The 19931-nt window shown below is 35.9% G+C and overlaps 1 protein-coding gene and 1 long non-coding RNA gene across 2 annotated transcripts in view; one reads left to right on the top strand and one right to left on the bottom strand.

Moving 5' to 3' along the window:
• Window positions 1-19931, bottom strand: part of LOC120344541 (uncharacterized) — a 175486-nt gene that overhangs the window by 71882 nt on the left and 83673 nt on the right. The window lies entirely within an intron of this gene.
• Window positions 1966-4594, top strand: LOC120344545 (E3 ubiquitin-protein ligase PPP1R11-like). The gene is made up of 4 exons (XM_078112718.1): window positions 1966-2174; window positions 2810-2924; window positions 3282-3434; window positions 3734-4594. The coding sequence occupies exons 1-4, from the start codon at window positions 2115-2117 to the stop codon at window positions 3775-3777; spliced, it is 372 nt and encodes a 123-aa protein (XP_077968844.1). The 5' UTR covers window positions 1966-2114; the 3' UTR covers window positions 3778-4594.

Below are 19931 nucleotides of genomic sequence, written 5' to 3'. Positions count from 1 at the left end.
AATAACATTAGACAAAATATAATGTTAGTCCATAACATTAATAATATTTCGATATCAGGCATAGCCAACCTTGGCTAATTAAACATATTCAATTTCCAGTTTTCTATGATGCTGAAATTGTTAGCCAAAAGATAGAAAGAAAGCCAGATAACAATTTAACCTGCCAAACACATCGTTCAATTTTGCTAGTTGCCTCAGCTAACCATAACACTAGTCAATTTAGTGACATTAGTGATGTAACAATATGTCAACACATTTTTCTGATTAATTTTATGATGAAACAACACTTTTAATTACTCTGCGAATGCGACGCAGGCCACATATAATGAATCTGGGTTTGGACCACCCTGTCCTAGTCTATATGTCACTATCTTAGGCTTTCGAATATTGCTATAAACAACAAGTATATTCAAACAGGTATAATGAAGACATATCCATACCATGATGAGTCCAGGAATCCCATTTACAGATTTATTTTTCTTGATGATAGTATTTCCCACTAGAAATTATCCAATACTTCAATACAAACTCCTGTAATATCCATTTTGCAGATAGTTCTCTAGTAATAAATATTTACTAAATTCGCTCTCAAAGCGAGGTCACACACAGTGATACCTAGGTAGTTAAAAGACTTCATACTCGGACAACTACATAATCAAACAATCCGGTAATCGCCAAAAACTTTATTGTTAGTCATATATAACAAATTATTTTCTTGGTCCATGCAGACGAAACGAGTGTCACATGATTTTAGAGCAGAGCAAGGTTGTTCAATATGCAATCACAATCGAAGTTTTGCAGTATAGTCAAAAGACAGAAAGAGCCTTCATTTAAGTTTTGAAAAGCAAAAATACACTACTGTTTTACTTTTTCAAATTCAAATAATCAAATATACATTGGGTTTCATGTGATTTAAAATAGAATACAGAAAAATCGATACAAATATCAATACAAATTATACGGTTTGGTCATTCCCGAGGTCAAACTTGCTTCTTCAATATCTATCTCACTTCATCAATATACAACGGTATACTCATATTCAATATTTTTATTTATATTGTTCAGGTAATGAAGACGAACAACTGTTATGAATATGATTATGTATGTATGTTTATTTGCCCCAAAAATGTAACAATATCTGCATAATAATTAAACAGTAAAAAAGAGACGAGATACATGTTCAAGACCTCACTGACCTAAGACACAGATACGCGATATGCACCCCTAACAATCATAACAGCAGTTCAGGACTGCTGCAGTATAATAAGACAACATACATGAAATACGCTATAAAAATAAAACTATGACAAGAAACACGGTAACACACAACGACGACATGTACAATATAGCCAGTTAGGAGAAAAATATTAGATTCAACTAGTCTTGTAGACTGTAGTGGGGAGAATTCTATGGTATTTATAATAAATTGTTATTACTTCAGCTAATGCGCGTCAGCTCGTCATAGTTCTGCCGTCCAGCTTGGTTTTATCCGGCAAAATCACCGAAATACACCAAAGACCGTCTGTGCAAAGACAGCAAATTACCGTAGAACAAACTCTCCTCGTTGTCATCGCCATGGCAATACGAGGTCAAAAAGCAACATGCCACGACGTTTTGGTGAAATGCCTCGTGGATTGTGGCGTCGGACTTATAAGTATTAAGTATAAGTTTATTTCGACTCCATAATCAGCATAAAAATAAAATGATTGGTAAAAAAAAATAAATAAAAACTGATTATGAAATTAGGAGAGCAAACAAAACCTTAGATAAGACCTTCCTCGGAATGGCGTCACCTCATGGCGTCGTTATTTCGTTTTATGTCAGAGTGACAAAAATAAAATTGACGGAAAATAATTTACAATAAAACGAATATAATTTATCTGATTAATTGATCTATTTTACATATCGTACTTTACTATATGACTAACTTCACAGTATGGATGTATAGGACAGTGAATTAATAAGAGTTTTTTACAGCTTTATGGTTACTTAATTTTGCCTAAATTTTATAATTTGTAGCTCATTAAAAAAGGTTCGTTTTGGGGTCATATGTCCAACTGCTTTCGAAAATTGCCTCGAAAGAAGTGGAATATTTCCTGACATAAACGGCAATAATGGTAACGGTAGTGAGGACAACACAAAGCGAAGAAACATTAACCACAACAATCTCACAGGTGAAGGAGTAAAATTTTCATAATTAGGGTGTACAGTACGGCACAGTTCTTTGATTTCAAGAATAGCCCCCACATTAAAAGACAACAATTATGACAGTGAGTGCAACCCCTCATTCATGAGACAATCTGGGCCTCCATATCGCCACAATAAACCAAAAGGAAGCACAATTTAAAACGTCACCATTTGATACCTCTGAGAAAGTGATCCGATTTACCGAAGTAAAACAATTTACTTTTGCATTCGAGAGTTTTCAGCAAAGAAACACAATTTAGATCATGTGGTGGCCGACAAGATTGGTTTAAATTATTTTTGAGACAAGCAAGACACGATCTGCGGTTGTGCCCTCGTTTCAGAGACAAACAGAGTGTTTGTTTTATTGAACAAAATGTCGAAACACCTTGAAATGGAAGAACTAATTCTTTCTAATTCTCGGTATAAATTTGCGAGAAAGTCTTATCCTAAGCTAAACTTGCAGCTTGTTAGTCAATACTCCTGTTTCATCTTCTGTTTAATCCAGGTTTTCGTGAAGTGGGGCCATCTTATTGACTTTCCTCTCCTCAGAAAAAAGTGGGGGCGCTGAATTCTGAAAATTGTGGAGGTTTGAGTACCACTTATTCAATTTTTTTTTCTCCAGGAGCCATCGAGCCCGAGCGTCGTTTTGAAACTTCGCAAACCTCAGTCTGACCAAAAAGTTCGATGGACAGAGGAAACGATTGACAATGAACACATGGGAAAGAAATCTTCCAAATGTAAGAAAATTATTTTTTGACTACACCTCGATTAAGGTAGGTCTCTGCTCAGAAGTAGAACAGATTAATATCTAAGCAAAATGACAGCGAAACAAAATAAAAGCCAAGGGAACTCACATAAATTTATGTATGGCCATTATGCACACACAGCTAGAAGTAATCTAGATTCATTAGAAACACCACAGCCATTGAAGTTTCAATAAACGTTAAAATAATCTGATAAAGATGTTTATCATGTTGAAGATATTACATTTCCCTTGTTTTGTTTATTTATGCCACTTGTATTTGTTCTGTGTAGGATCAGTTTTCAATAATAACTAACACAAGCATACTGAGACTGTCAAATATTACATACAGGTTGTTGTATTTATGAAAAACCTCGGATATTTGGGGAGGACTCGTCGTCAGATGATAATTCTAGCGATAGTGATGACAATGCTTACGAGAAGAAAACGAAAAAAGAGAGAGCGCAGAAGAAACGATCGAAACAACATGATTGTAATGATCACGGTAAGTTCTAAATTATTTTGAGAAGGGAGAGCCCGCAAGAGGCTGCTGTTGATACTGGTTCTTATAATCAAGATACAGATATAATTACACTGTTATGACTATACATATACTCGAACTGTGATAATGACATAACAATTGGTGGTAACTTGAACCTAAAACGATGGAAACAAAGTGTTATCAGTCCTTGTTGGGTATGGCATACGTTAGCCAGTTTTTATAGACTATAGACTTGTGACCCGCACCATGCAACCCTTGCAATGAATGACAAATATTCAACGAGTTTCTTTTCCTTTTTACAGATCACAGCCAGCATTCTTCTGATCTGCCAGGACCACCCACATGACACAATAGTCTCATCCTTTTAACTTTTATACATATATATTTATTTTTTATTCTAAATAATTTGCTCAAAGCAAGGCGCTCACCCAGAACTGCAGAAGTTCTGAGGGAAGTTACAGACGACCCCTAAAGTGCCAAGAGCTACTGAGATGATAAAGGATTATAGCAAAGTCATATTATAGTTTGAATTCATCGCTCAGAAACACTGATTGGCGCTCCAGAAGTGTGTGTACCAATATGGAGGTAACTAATTTTGTTCGCCTATTTTACATCAAGTTGTGCAAAAGGACTGAAACCTATGGGCAGGGGGTATGTATATTCACTTGACTAATACAGACAGTTCCCGAACTCACAATAGAATGAAAATCGGAATAAAGTTATGACCTAACCCTAACCAGGTACACATACTACGGGAGTACTCACTGGTTGAGGCAAGACATGGTCAGTTCATGACGATCAGTTCAAAAAACTGAGAAAATGTTTTTACGTACAAATATTTCAAATTTGCACATTTCTAGTTTGAATCTTGTTCCACTTCACCCAGGTATTGATTTGCTTATGAGAGAATTTCTTACGTTTTTCCAAATAAGAAGTTGTTCCAACCATACCATTAGATGCCGGTGGCCGCTTGTAAAAATAGGGCGATAGCATTATAACCATGCACGAGAGTTGGTACTGTCGAAGTATGTGAACCAAGATGACGGACATCAGAACGTAGTACGTGTACCAGGTTAGGGTTAGGCCATAATCTCAGGCACAAATACTACGGGAGTCATTTGGCTAGTCCCTGAACGAATATAGAAAATTGGAATAAAATTATGGCCTAAACTGGTACGTCCTGGTGTCTGTCACCTTGGGTTCACATACTTCAGGAGTACCTGAGTTTTTACTGGAGCCGTAGTCTCATTTTCAAACCTCTCAAGTCTACAATATTTATTCTTATGTATTCATAATAGCGACCCCATAAGTTTTTTCGAAAATCATAATACAAACCGTCTTAGGGCACTTTAGGGTCGAAAAAGTCTACATAGTGAAAAATCTATAAGCCCCATATTCTAACTGGGGTCCGCGGACCTTTTGGGGTCCGTGAAGCAATTTCAGAGCGTCCGCGAGACAAATCTGTAATATGGCTAATAGCTTGATAATACAAAAAGGAAGTCCTTAAATTTTCAAATACACATTTGTCGGCTTTTGCTGCTTCGCGATCACTGCTGGAGACACTGATGCTTCACTTTCTGTTTCGATTGCGCTGCCCCATTGTTATGTCACAGAGCTTTGGCCTGTGATATCACAGAGAGAGTTCAATTCATGCCACCACAAGTTTACTATTTGCAAATCTGTAGCTGAAGCTGCCCTTTTGCACGTTTACCAAATATCGAAACAGACTTTTGTTCGTTTCCCCATACGGCGCATTGATTTTTTTTTTGTGATCCTTTAATGTTTTGTTTTAGTGTATAAGGCCGGGAATAATTAAAAAAAGGGGTCCGTCATGCAATTTTTTTCAAAAAGTTTGGGAACCACTGTTCTAACAGATGACCTGTGGATACATCTTTTTCATTTTCTGATTGTCAATTGTAAAACATTCACCGTACTTACTGATTTAATACTTGTATTTTAAATTAAACTTGAGTTTTAAAAGAGTTGTCAATGGGATGGAATGATAGCGTTTTTGTATTTATCATGCCAGAGAGGGAAGTTGTTGAAATTAAATTTGTTAGCTAGTAAGTGGCAGAGAGAAATACAGCATCCCCGCTGGGTGCGAGATCACGTAGGGTAAACAGGGATGGCTCGATTATATAACAAGCCACAACTTTCTGCTCATTTATATATTTCAGAATTATGACCGGGACTGTGCGACAGACTACTGGTACAGTCTACGAATCTGTCACCTGGTTAAAATGTCCAAGCAAAAGTCTGCTAGTTTGTCATAAGATTGAGCCAATTTTTCCAAGTTGAAGTGAAATGGTTCCTGTTCCAATTGGTATCACAGCCTCTTGCAAATAAGTATCCATCCCCTTTTATTTTGGCCCTGGTCAATCAACTTTGGGAAGCAATATTAGGAGATCTAAGTATCATCTTAGGCAGGGGTGGGCAACATACGGCGACCGGCCCGCTGACTGTACATCAGGATATTACAATATTACACTTTTAGTACATTATGATAAATTCATCACCGGTATGTGTTTTTTGGTCTCTATTTTTTGTAATAATAATATGTGATTAAGATATTGAATACTATTCATGTTATAATCCGGCCCGCCAAGAACTTCATTTTCCCACATCTGGCCCGCCGACTGAAGAAGTTGCCCACCCAAGTTGATCTTAGGTGTCTGTATAGACCAATTTGACTCAGACTTCAAGGTCAAAAGAATTTCTTTCTTTGACTCCAGCTCTGGGCTCCAGAAAAATCAAATTTTTGATCCAAATACCCTGACATATGCAAACCTCCTAGTTAACAATTAGAAATCTAAATTCCAGACTTGTTTCAGAACTTCCCCTTCAAAAATACAAATCAATCAACATGCATATCAACCACATTTTGCTTTAATTATTGTAAATTTGCGCTGGCACATACAGAAACTTGCCAAACCTTCAGTAGGGAAAACAATAAAAGTTGCGAACACATAAAAAATCTGATAATCACAGCAAAAGATGTGGCACCCGGCAGTATTGGCTGGACACAAGTTAGAGATTCCAGGTTCAAACCACATGTTAGCCATCCTGACAAGTGTATAAGGAACTGGGTAGGCAATATCGAATCGGGAGAATAAGTGGGGTTTTGCATTTTTCAGTGAATTTTTACTGGATTCTCGTTCAAAGCAATAACGCCTTAAAAACGGATAAATGGATAAAGTCAAAGTTTTGCACAAGTTTGCCAAACTCTGACAATATAGCAGACGTCCCAACCTTTTATGGCTTGTGGCCCCCCCTTCCAGAGGTTTCTAAGCCTCATGGCCCAGTGGTATTTAGAGTGTTATTATGATTGGTAGATTCCAAATCCCATTAGTTTCAAACAATTCATGCTCAAACCCCGTGAAACAACCTTATCAAGCAACGAAACTAGGAGGTTTTCTTGTCAAGGGACAAGTAAAATATGTTCTGCACCTTGTGACCCCTATTTAACGGCGACGGCCCCTTGTTAGGAACTGCTGCACCAGGGTAACTACTATTGGGGCTGAGTGGTGGACTCTTATGTGTAATTACCGCAACCAGGAAAAGCGATTTTTAACAAAAAATTGATAACATTTTTAATTAGAAATTTAATTAGATTAGTATTTACAAACATGATTAGGAATAAATTTAGCAAAAAAAAAAAAATATGAAAAATAAATAAATACTATCAGCATAATGGCCTAGTGCACGGGTCAGCAACCTTTAGCATTGAAAGAACCGTTTTGCATCCTTTCCATGAAACTCGAACCTCCTCGGAGTCGCAACATCTACTCTAATGTAAGAACTCAGAAAGATGTAATAATTATTAAAACATAATTTTATTTTTCTTAACAGAATTCACTCAAAAATGAATAAAAACAAGAAAAATAAACAGAAAAAATTAGTTCAAAATGAATAAACTTCACCGGGCTAAGAAGTACACTGACACCTTTAAGCTAGCATTAGATAATTCTGACCAGACACACCTCAATGATTATATTATAAGAAATTGTACTGAAGTTTGAAAATAGCAGCACTGACACCATTACATTAGCATGAGAATATTCTGGCCAGTCACGCCTTAATAATCAATATTAAAGGAAATAGTATTGAAGCTTGAAAATAGCAGCACTGACACCATTACATTGGCATTAGATTATTCTGGCCAGTCACACCTCAATGATTATTCAAAGAAATCGTACTGAAATAAACAGACACAAAGTTGAAATAAAAAACTATTAAAGCAGCTAATGTGTAGAAGAGTTGTAAGTTTTGATTATTAAATTTTTTCACCGATGTTAGTAATGAAGGCCAGCCTGTAGGGTGAGAGTTTGACATGATTTAATTGATGTTCGATATTTTGAAAACCCTCCACTTTATGGCTCTGGAAGTAGATATTCGATATTCGGAGCGCTTTGAGGCGTGAATATGCCAGAAGTTTTTGTAGTCCAAAATTCCTTTTTTTTTAGAGTTCGTGTTGGGAGCACATCCTAAATTTCCAGAGTTTGGCAAGTTTTTTTTTCATGATATTAAACGTATTAAAAATTTTTTGCGATTTTTGTTTTATAGATATCGAAAGAAAATCAGTTTTGAGCCTAACGTTATGGCCCCATGTTTCCATGTGTATTGTCCCATTTCAACATGGTAGTCTTTAACTGTTGTTCTGTTAGTGAAGGATAGATGTCAGACAACTGTGTCTTAGGCCAGTTAAGGCCTTGTTAATTTTTAATTAATTATGCGGGCGCTTTCAAATTTCGAGGCTAATAACTATACATACATGCGAATATTTTTTTTAAGTCAGTGCGTAAATTTCTTCCTACTTCACAGGCCTGACCGTAGTTGGTTACTTCACAATTAATGGCTTATTTCAAGCACTGTATTTATGATGCATAATTAATATTTCATTTCTACAACTGCACAATGTTAGCTCATGCGTGACGTAATTAGAAATAAAATTACTACATGGCAGCAAAAACATCTTCAATGGTGGCACAGGAAGTTAGTGGCATCTTAACCAATACAAAGAAAATGGGAGGTCAATCCCTAAACCCATAGTTGGATGATATTTACTATGGCAGCACGGCATTTCAATGGGCCATCAAATTGATTTCAAGGCAATATTAAATGCCTCAGTGTCTCCAAAGTCTCAGGGCAGTGTGTGTCTTTCCAATGAAAATAATTCTCTCCATGCCACGCTAGTAGCTGGCATGGTTTGTTTTGATGCCACTGCCTGAAACACAGGAACCATGTTACATGGCATTAGTACACTTTTGATGCCACAATTTTTATAAAACGTCATTGTTTTAAAACACAATGAGAAAGCATTGGTGGCTATTCGATGCCGTTTGGTAGGTGCCATGGCTCTCATGTAATAAAACACAGCAAGATGTGAGGTGCGGCATGACAAGTGGCATGGCACATATCTGATGTCACTGAGTAAAAAACATTGCAAGGCATCACAAAAATGCCACGGAACAAATTTACAACAACCATTTAGTGCCACGGTGGGCATCGAAATATGTCCCACATTTACTGTGATATGTCGTCATCATCGGGGTCCACATTATGAGGGGATTCCCGTTTGGGACTAAAACGGCAGCTCTGGTCCTCGATTCTTGACGATTGCATTCGAACAATCAATCTTCGTCTGGGATAGTGGGCGTTAGCAGCACCGGAGCGTCGAATATGGGAGGTGACGAGCGCTAGTCATTTTACCTCGTGCTCTGAAACAAACAAAAAAAATTAGGTCTAAATATTTCATTTTGATTAGGTTCTGATAAAAAATTGTAGCCTTATAGAATAGATTCTTGGGTACTCCCGTAGTATGTGAACCAAGATGGCGGACACCGGAACGTAGTAAGTGTACCAGGTTAGGGTTAGGCCATATTTTTATTCCAATTTTCCTTATTTTAGATCTGTATCTGATATTATGGCCTAATCCTAAACCGGTACACATACTACGTTCCAGTGTCCGCCATTTTGGTTCACACAATACAAGAGTACCGTACCTATTTTTTTTTTGCTCAAATCAAGGTGACTTGCACTCACTCATGAGTAGACCTGGGCATTTCCGAATATCTGATGATTCCAGAATCAAATCAAACATTTTTTCGAATCTCGAATACTCGGAATACATGTAGTTGTATGTGGCTGTTATATTGTTATGGGTCCACATAACTGAAAACACGTAACCTATCACCTGGACAGTTCACACACAATAGGAAACATGTTTCATCAATAACTCACTTATATGACAGAATTGCATTTTAAAAATTTGATATGAATAAAAAAAATGAGGGATTCATCTCGACCTGCGGGCGGACAAAAACAAGATGGCGGCCGTCTAAACCGATGCGAATAATTGGTACTCCCGAAGTATGTGAACCAAGATGGCGGACACCGGAACGTAGGATGTGTACCAGGTTAGGGTTGAGCCTTTATTTCATAACTTGGCTAGTCCCCGAACTCGTAATAGAACTAAAATAAAGAAAACTGGAATCAAATTATGGCCTAACCCTAACCTGATACACATACTACGCTCCGATGTCCGCCATGTTGGTTTACATACTACAGGAGAACCTAATAATTTATTAATTGATGAGAAATGTCCAGTCCTACTGATGAGTAAAGTAGACTCCTCTCACGTCACGTCTTTGTCAGAGTGAAACTGTAAACGCTCCTCACAAAACACTAACCTGGCATCTCATGAGAGCGTTAAAAAATATGTCATCAATGGATGTCCGTTTTCATTTTCTGGTATTCCACCGTTTTCCAGTCTTGGTCGAAGAACCACTGAAAAGGAAGAATGAAAGCCACTTTGAAAAGTTTTTTTAAGGAAATTTCTTTAAAAAAGGTCACTCTCACTCCCTCAAAAATAACTGAGGTTAGAGGCAACCTCTGAAATGCCAAGTGTTACTCGATTACCAAACTTCATCAAAAGTTATGCAACAAGTGGTTATTTCTTAGACTTTGGTTGTTGTTGTTCGTTGACCCTTAACCCAGGAAGTCCAGAGAGACTTACCCTTTGCTCATCCATGCGTTTTGATTGATTGAGTTTGCTAACATATTCATCATTGTTGAAATTTGCTGATGTTGGCCGTCTAAGAGAACAAAAGAGCGATGCTCAAACATATGGACACAAAGACATAAACAAAGTAGTGCAGGTGTAGCAATCTGTCGCAGTATACTATGTTACCCGCTGTCACGATGTCATAAAAACGAGGAAGGCAGTCATCTTGATGTCATAAAAACATGTTCCCATAAATAAAAACTATAGCGCATTTTGCATGAAATATCAAATCTCACAGAAAAATTCAGGAACAAATACAACTAATAGCATTCTAGCAAAAAATATCGGCACTGCAGTCTTCACGACTTCGACTGACCACCAGGATGTAACAAATGTGAATGCAGAACCCCAACAAGGTGCGTAAATATTAATTTCGACGACATGACCTCTCAAAATGTCATAATGAAAACGAATCCCAGAGAGTTTTTGAAAGAAATAAAATATCCGCTTAGTGAAAAATACAACCTTTAACCACTGAAAATTTCAAAACAATTAACAACATGAAATAGAGAACAACATAGTAACAAAACACTGTATGATTGCCACCAGGTATATTCATAACACTGACTGTGCTTTATTTATCATCGATAGCAATGTTGTTGTGACCACGCCCACGAAAATGACTGTTTCTCAGTTTTTCAAAAAAAATAATAAAAGAACACTCACCCCCATTGCCCCATTCGCTGCAGGGTGATGATTTGAGGGAGGGTTAGGTCTTAAAAACGCAGGTAACTCATATTGGTCGTCTCTCATTTCACATTGTTGATCGTCCATCCTACGACCTTGAAGTCTTGTGATAAGGTCAAAGAAATTGTCATCCTCCAGCATGTCTGGCGAGATCTTCTGAGCAGGAAAGAAATTTTTATTTGATGTGGGGGGAAGGGGGGGGGGGGGGGGGGAGATAAAAAAATTAGCTCCTGTTACAAGCACTAAATAATTCCTTTTCATTTTCATATGAGTGATTAAAAAAATTGAGAGATTGTGTTTTTAGTTTGCCATGATCATTAGTTATGGACATTTAAATAATGCTGAGGAGACGAAGGAAATTTACTCCCAGCCTTGTTTGAGGGTCAAAAGCGTATACTGTATATCATCGCAAATAAGCCGATTTAAAACTCAAAATAAAAAGTTGCCAAGCTAAGAGTCGGTTTATACACGCATAACTCTGATCGCACTAAAGGAACAGCAGTTTGACAGTGACAGTGAGGATGAATTTCAAATTTTGAGAAGGATTTTTTATTCAAAAATAAAACATGAAAAATATTGGTTAATATTAGGGCTGTCCAAGCAAACCGAATATTCAAAATCGAATCGCTGAAATTTGGTACATAATGCGCCTCACAAACACCTTTGCACTGCGATTTTCACCGAGCAAGCAAAAACATGTTTCTATCGCTTTCTTTACTGTAAAAAGGTCTCTCCTATTGCCCGGTGACATGTAATTATCCATTTCATGCATGGTCACAAATAAAAAGTTATCGGTAACAAAGATTTAAAGATGACGTATTTTGAGAAAACAAAAGGAGAAAAAGGCAATCTTAGTATCAGCAAAAACGACAGTTCTATAAATAGAATCGATTTGTAGCTGTTGAGTCAGTAATCATAGGAACATGGTGCAGGACTGAACCACGTTTTGGAGGTCCAATCCCTTTTTTCAATAGAATTTCTTCTAATGGCAACACTTTGATCATCCATTTATTAATCACAGCAATAATATGGTCATCAACAAATAATGTCATCAAACTAGCTCTGAATTTGTGCGTTCCCAAAATTCAATTTTAAATTTTTTGGGCTACAGTTATATCTATATTAATAGTTGTTTATCATTTTACTGAAAATTACATAAAAAATCTTACATAATAATACTACTAATAATAGGTAGCTACGGTCTTTCATTGCCTTGTTGAAACTGAATCCATTCAAAGAGTCTGTGCAATTTCCAACTCTTAAAACTTGATAGTTTTCAAAACCCTAATTTTTTGACCAGTTCAAGGAGGCTTGTGATCTCCGATGTAACTACACATACGTTATCACAATATCGAAGAAGAAGTTTTTATTGTACAATAGAGACAAATATGGGATTGCGCAATAATATTCGATTATTCGGTTCAATTCGAGAAAAATATTCGATTCGAATCAAAAAAAGATTCAATTTTGGACAGCCCTAGTTATTATTAAGTGCAGTTTTATCTCTATTTTACGCTGAGCCAATATCAAATAGGACATTCGTATTATGCCATTTCCGCAATATCGAATAGACCCTTAAATATATATGGCTGAGCAGAAAAAAAGGAAAAACGATATTGCCTCCAGAAAAACACCTCCAAATTAAATAACATTTAAAATACTGAGTTTTGTGCCCAAATGTGACCACTTATTGAACATTCTCCCTCTACGAGCATTTACTATGTTTTTAACTCTTTACGAAACCAGTTTCAATTCAAAGAAAATTTGACTGGAAATTTGGAAATTCATCAAAAAATTAAATATAAAAACCATTCAAGACTTACTGTTTCATTCACTGGACTGTTCAGCTACTCTCAATAGGCGCAGTAAACCCAGGTACAGCTACTCCCAGTAGGTAAGTGTATGGAACATCCATTTCTTTAAAAGGTATAAATCCCAAAATGCTCTTGTAGAAATGTGATTTAATATATCATCGTCTATAGTAAGGCTAAAATCACAAGAACACACAGATTAGTCAATATTTACAGCAATAAAAAAATGTATTGGGTATGTTGAATTATACAAGAGTTATGTGGCATCATGAATATGGGGGATATGCTTCAGCAACATAGAGCAGTGGTTATAAATAGAATTGTGACATATTGGTTGCATTAGGGATCAAAAATTATTAAAGGAAAATGATGATAAATTTAATTTTACCTCATAAAACAGTTGCATAACAATTACAAAACCTACTTAATAAAACATTTGAAGATTATAAACACACACTGAAATAACATTGTCACACTATTTAAAAAAGTATAATTCTCAGTTTATTTATGGATATGCTTGTCAAATATATCGAATAATAACAATCATCAAAAAATTAAAATATTTATAATATTATCTGCTTTCTCTTTCTCAGAATTAATATATGTTTTGAAACATTATCCTGCTTGGGAAACAGTAAGAATACAACAGTAAGCAATATACCAATTATGTGCTTAAAAATAAAAATATAATGAAAATAGTTGAAGATTATAAACACACACTGAAAATATATTGAAACACTAATTAATAACATATGACTCAGTTTAATCTGCGAATTCGCACTCGCTGTTCTATTAAGTGAGAGTCATATATACTGAATAAATACATACGGAACAATCACAACATTCAAGGATATAATATATAACGTCAGAGTGTTGGCTCTTTAACGTTCGAGTCAAAATATATCTCTTTCTCAGGGTAAATATAAAATTCTCATTCCATGTATTGAAACCATTATCATGCCCGGGAAACAGTAATATAACTATTACAAATACAAAAATTTAATAAAAAAATTTGACGACTTTAAAACACATACTGAAAATATATTGCAGTGGTACCGTAATTTATAATTCTCATTTCAATTTAAGAACTCGCATGTCCAAGTGACTGTTTTAGTTAAGAGTAAAATATACTGAATAAATAACATGGAACAATAACAATTTTAAAGAATCTATGAATATATATGTCCAAGTGGCGACCAGAGTCAAATATATCTCTTTCTCGGGATTAATATGTTTTGAAAACATTATCATGCCCGGGAAACAGTAAGTAATATAACTATTACATAATTAGAAAAATTGAATGAAAATAGTCTAAGATTATAAATGAACATGAAAATATATTGAAACATAGAACATATGATTCTCACTTTATTTTAAGGATATGAATATCCAAATGGCTGTTCTATCAAGTCAGGATCAAAATAGGTAGAATAATAAGCTTCAAATTAATTCAATCATCACAATAAAATCCAGAATAAATATATCAGTAATAATATTAGTCTGATTCCTTGATTAAAAGTGTAGGCCTCACAAATGAAATGCAGAATTGCCTGGTATTCAACAGTATTCATTGGTTTGAAGTAGGAAGTTTAATTAAAAACTTCTAACTATATTTTTTTAAGTATTTCGCACCCCAAAGGACAGTATTTTTTGTTTCTGGGCTAATTAGGAATGGGTTGGATATTTGTGAAGTATCTTTGTCACTTCATGCTTGGAAACTCATGCTTTGCTGAGCTTGTTCAGACTTTTTCAAAATAATAATTAAGATTGGATTACGTATACAGAAACCCCATGATTCACTATTTATCTTTGCACTTGGACAAAGTCTCACAGTTTTCTTCAACAGAAATTCCATCTTTGACTTGGACAACTCTTGACAAAAGAACCCGAGGTCTCCCACCCTCTGAACCAATCTAGAAACAATCATCAGTTCATCATCAGTGAGAGATTCTGTAGTTGATCTTGTCAGGTGTAAGATAGGCAACTTGACATCTTCATTTTCTAAACTTGAACAAAGAGCTGATAACTGCTCACTTGTTGGAGTGCAATGTCGTGCCCACAGATACTTTGCCTCGGTATTTTTCAGAAACTTTGCCAGTTGTTGAAATGCTTCTGCATCCATGTTAGGATCCTCATCAATATTCAATATTTCCAACTTCACACCATATTCAATGACTGCTTGATTCATCTTATTTATCTTCTCTGCATTCAGGCCACAGTCATTCAGTGTGAGATTATTAGTCTTTGCATTCCCTAATAATTGAGGCAATTGTTGAAATGCTTCTGCATCCATGTTAGGATCCTCATCAATATTCAATGAATTCAACTTCACACCATATTCAATGACTGCTTGATTCATCTTACCTATTTTCTCTGCATTCAGGCCACAGTCAATCAGTCCAAGCATTTTTGCACCACCATGACAAACCAATCTAATTAGATAATAATAGCCAAGTAGTTCAAGTGCTGGACTTTCTCTTATTATGAGGCTCCACCCAATCTTAAGGTTTCCCTTCATCACGGCTTCATTCAGGATTCGAAGATTCTCAGCATCAGAGTCACAATTGATAAGATAGAAGTATCCCACATGAACATTCTCCACAGAACCAAGAACATGTTGCAGAGAAGAATGATTTTCAGGATGTATTCTCAAATAGAGTAGTTTCAAAGTATGAAGTGAAGGACTATGATCAGCAACAGACATCACTGCATGCTGATCTCCAGATAGGGCTGACGTCAATTTTATCTTTTCTATTTGTGAGCAAACTTTCTTGATCACATCAGGACCACATTCATGCAATAAAGTCACTACTCGTTCATCTGAAATGACTTTTGCTTCCAATAATTTATCCAAGTAGCCCATCAGGTATTCAGACTTGATATGCAAGTTATCAGGAAGATATTTTGCTGCTTTTTCTGAAGTTGATTTGTTGAGAATAATTCCAAAAGTATGTTTTATAACGACTTCCATTCCTGGTTTATTATAATAATTTTCTATAAACTTCTTGTATTCATCCAAATCGAGAGTGCAGGCATACAGGGCAGCAAGAATCTCTCCTATACTTTGATGAGGGAATCTTATTTTTATATCATCGTCATCGGCAACATACTCAACAAATCGAGTGTCAGCATCCATCTCAACAAGTCCACGCATGTCATTCATATCCAGGTTGAGTGACTCAATATAACTTGCTGTGAAAACAAATCGATTTTCTATCATTCCATGGAAAGCCAACTTCATGAGTTTTGATACAGGACGTTTGACATTTCCTCCGTGACGAGATCCTGAAAAAAGTTTCAGAACAGAAACCATCAGATTTGTTAAAGTGCCAACATCACTTTCCTGAGAATCTTTCAAAACTTGAACCAAGTAAAAAAAAAACATTGGGTTTGAAACGAGTTCTGGTGCTTCACGTCTCAAATCATCAAATATTTTTTTTGCTTCACAACTAAATAACTTTTTAGCAAGAAGTTTGAGTGTTTCATCATCCCATCCCCCTAAGGTGAGTTTCAAGGTGGCCTTGAGATCTGGAGGCAACTTCCAATAAACATTCCAACGAGTCGTTGACAAAATCTTCATTCCTGGATACATGTGGCCGGATAAAATATTAGCAAGAATAGTGTTGGTTTCCGCTAGAGTGTCCACTCCAATTCTTCCATAATCATTTGCAAAAGGCTTCAGACTCTGGTCCAACCCATCAACTACAAATAGAATATGCTTTGAATTTTGTTCAAACCATTCTTGTCCAACTTTATGAAGGTGTTTTGGAAGTTTTGAACCAAGTTGTTGAACGAATAGAAGATCAAAAGCAGTTGATTGAGAATCTCCTTGTAAATTAGAAACATCCACGAAATAGACCATCTTAATTTCGTCCAAAAAATTTAAATTTTTTTCCAGCGCTGACAATGCATATTTCATCGAAAATGTTGTTTTTCCAGAGCCTGTGTCGCCTAGCAACATCACACGGTTGACTGAGTTATCATAATGAATCTTCGTGATATCCACTGATTGCAAACTACTCTGTTTGTTGGATTCAGTTTCCTTAAACTCAGTCACCTTGGGAAGTATAAAATCATCCATTTTTGTTTGTTCTTTGGTAGATTTCAATCTGGATTCCAACATCTGCTTTGTGTAATCCGTCACAACAGTCAGAAACTCCTGAATACTATTTGCATCTTCTATTACTTTGGCAGATCTCGACAATTTCGATTTCTTCGATGGAAATTCTTTTTCTATTTTCTTTCTTTTGACTAATCTTGAGGATTCACCCATGTTGACAGGCATAGTAGACTCGCTCTGACTTTCAGATATTTCAGATGTTGATCCCACAATCATCCTTGGTTGACAGATTTGTTCGTTTTCTGCCTGATTGTAATCGTGGATGATTTGTTCCTCCTCTGCCTGATTCTCTTCATGATGATATTCATCAACTACTTGTTGTATTCTTTCTATCACAGCTGCATCATTAGTGTTTGAATACTTAGAATGTCTCCATTTCCACAGTAATTTAAGATTTCGCTCCTCCACTGAGAATCTATTATTTTCTGCGATAGTGTCAACTTCATACTCAGTAAGAGATAATCCCTGCCCTGATCTCGCAAACTGCTTAAAATCCTTGGTTGTAAATTGTTTGATAACATCTTGAAAAACATCTTCAAGTCTGTCAATAGGAGCAGCAGCGCCCTGTTGTTCAGCTGCATGGTATCGCATAACAAGATTCCTTATCCTTTGTGCAGTTACATTCGGTTGGTTCCTTTCGACCCAAAGCCAGCACAATTTCTTCTTCTGTTCTTCAACAGAGAATCTGTGGTTTTCAATGACCGTAGTGACATCTTGCACACTGAGTGAGAGTCCGTTCCCAGATTGTGCAAAGGTTTTGAAATCAACAGTTGAGGCAAATTGTCTCACACATCCTCTGATTACATCTTCTAGTCGGTCACTCATATCTCCGATACTTGGAGATACTTCTATACTATTTCTTTATTGAAAACTGCACTAATATATTCGGGGGAACAAGAAAGAGTAAATATTGGTTTTCACAACTTCAACAACCAAGAGATGATTACAGGAATAAATAACCTGGATCGCCACAGTAAAACTAATTTGCTTATTTAAAGGTTTTGAAAAATCACATTTTTGTAATAGTCGGATTCTCACAGTCTAACTTCAAAAATGGACATAAGATACTATCTGAAATCTAAAACAGGAACAGCATTGAAACTAAAACCCCAAAATGGCCTTTGCTACGTCATGACACAAATTAAAAAGGTTCATATTTGAAGAATAAGCTAGTTTTGTTTTACTGTAGCGACGTGGCTTGTACTTGAAGAAACATTATACCATTTCTTAATTGCCATTTACACCATATATTCGGGGAAACAAAAAATTACATGAAAGAGTGAATATTGTGATTGAGCACTATGTCACCTTCAACAAACAAGAGGTTTTTACAACCTGAATCGCCACAGTAAAACCAATTTTGATTACGTGACACTTTAAGGTTTTGAGAAAGCAAAGACAAACTTCAAAAGGAAAATAAGGTTCTATCTAAGTACAGCTTCGAAACTAAGACCAAAATATGATCTGGAAAGACGAAAGATAAAAATAAGCCTATTTCTGAAGCTACTATGGTTTTACTGTGACGAATGGCATTTCTATTCTAGAACAAGACAACAATTCCCACTATCGATTTTAAACTGAAGAAATTTTGTGCATCAGTATGTCTGTATGACACTATAGGCCTATTTAGCACATCCTGGTTTAATTTGTATCTTACGTTTGTGCACATATATCTGATGCGGCTGAGATGTAAAAAATGTCACATTCACGAGACCGAATCGTGACAAATAATATTTCTGTAAATCTCACTTCCTCTAACCAGGTTCCTAATGTTTGGTAGGTATTCTTAACCCAAAGCAATTTCCTTTTACCACAAGAAAACTAGTTCAGATCAGCTGCCGACGCATAAAATCCGTCGCTAATAATTATGGCCCCTGTTGAACAAGCCCTAATTACGGTGGAACACAAGTCTCAGTGCTCTAGTGCTTGAATTCAAAAATTAATATTTTGACAAAGCTACAGATTTGAACTATGAAGAACAACCAGCAGTAAAATATTTAAAACGTTCGATTTACCTCAGCACAATAGTCCAGAGAGTATACTACGAACGAACTACGAACATACTATTCAGCTTAATATCACCCAACTCAGGGTCTGTAAGAACTTTCTGGCGCGATTGGCCCTAAAAATATTTCTAGACCAGAGCATTTGCCAAAAACTGTGATAAAACATAACAGACACAAAACCATACAAATGTTATATCGAGTCGTGGTGATACGCTTTGCATAATGTCCATCAATGGTTAAGGCTGATCTTAACCACGTGTGGCAACTTTTTTAATCTATCGTTGACTAAAATGACGCTCGACACTCTGCCAAGCGTCTGTCAAGCTTGAACGATAGGAACGGATTCATCGTCGACTTAATTTCTCAAAAATATGTATTTTAATGAGAGTCCAAATAAATGTAACGAAACTCCTTGTTTTGTGATATAACTTTGTATTTTCAGAAACAGGGTGTCGTAAAAAATCAAATTTACTAATTGTAAATATTGTTTCAACTTCTAACAACTGGCACATACATTTTCCAGGAGAGTTCGAAGACCGTGAAAAGTCATTTAATTTAAAATAAAGAATGTTTGATGTATTCCAGCAATTTAAGATTGTTGCAATTATGTAATCGGAAAATCGCCGGTATTAAATAAAATATACCAAGCACCAAAATATTCTGACCAGTCACACTTCATTGATCGCTGTTCAGAGTACTATCAGCCAATATTAAATAAAATATACCAAGCACAAATTATTCTGACCAGTCACACTTCATTGATCACTGTTCAGAGTACTAATATCAGCCAATATTAAATAAAATATACCAAAC

Source organism: Styela clava, chromosome 5, assembly GCF_964204865.1.
Source record: "Styela clava chromosome 5, kaStyClav1.hap1.2, whole genome shotgun sequence".
Lineage (NCBI taxonomy): Eukaryota > Metazoa > Chordata > Ascidiacea > Stolidobranchia > Styelidae > Styela > Styela clava.
Note: the sequence above shows the minus strand (reverse complement) of the source record. Positions and strands in the feature narration are given on the sequence as shown.

Coding starts and splice junctions, on each gene's coding strand:
- LOC120344545 (XM_078112718.1), top strand. CDS start 2,115: ATGGTAACGGTAGTGAGGACAACACAAAGCGAAGAAACATTAACCACA. Junction 2,175..2,809: donor TAACCACAACAATCTCACAG/GTGAAGGAGTAA, acceptor TTTTTTCTCCAG/GAGCCATCGAGCCCGAGCGT. Junction 3,435..3,733: donor ACATGATTGTAATGATCACG/GTAAGTTCTAAA, acceptor TCCTTTTTACAG/ATCACAGCCAGCATTCTTCT.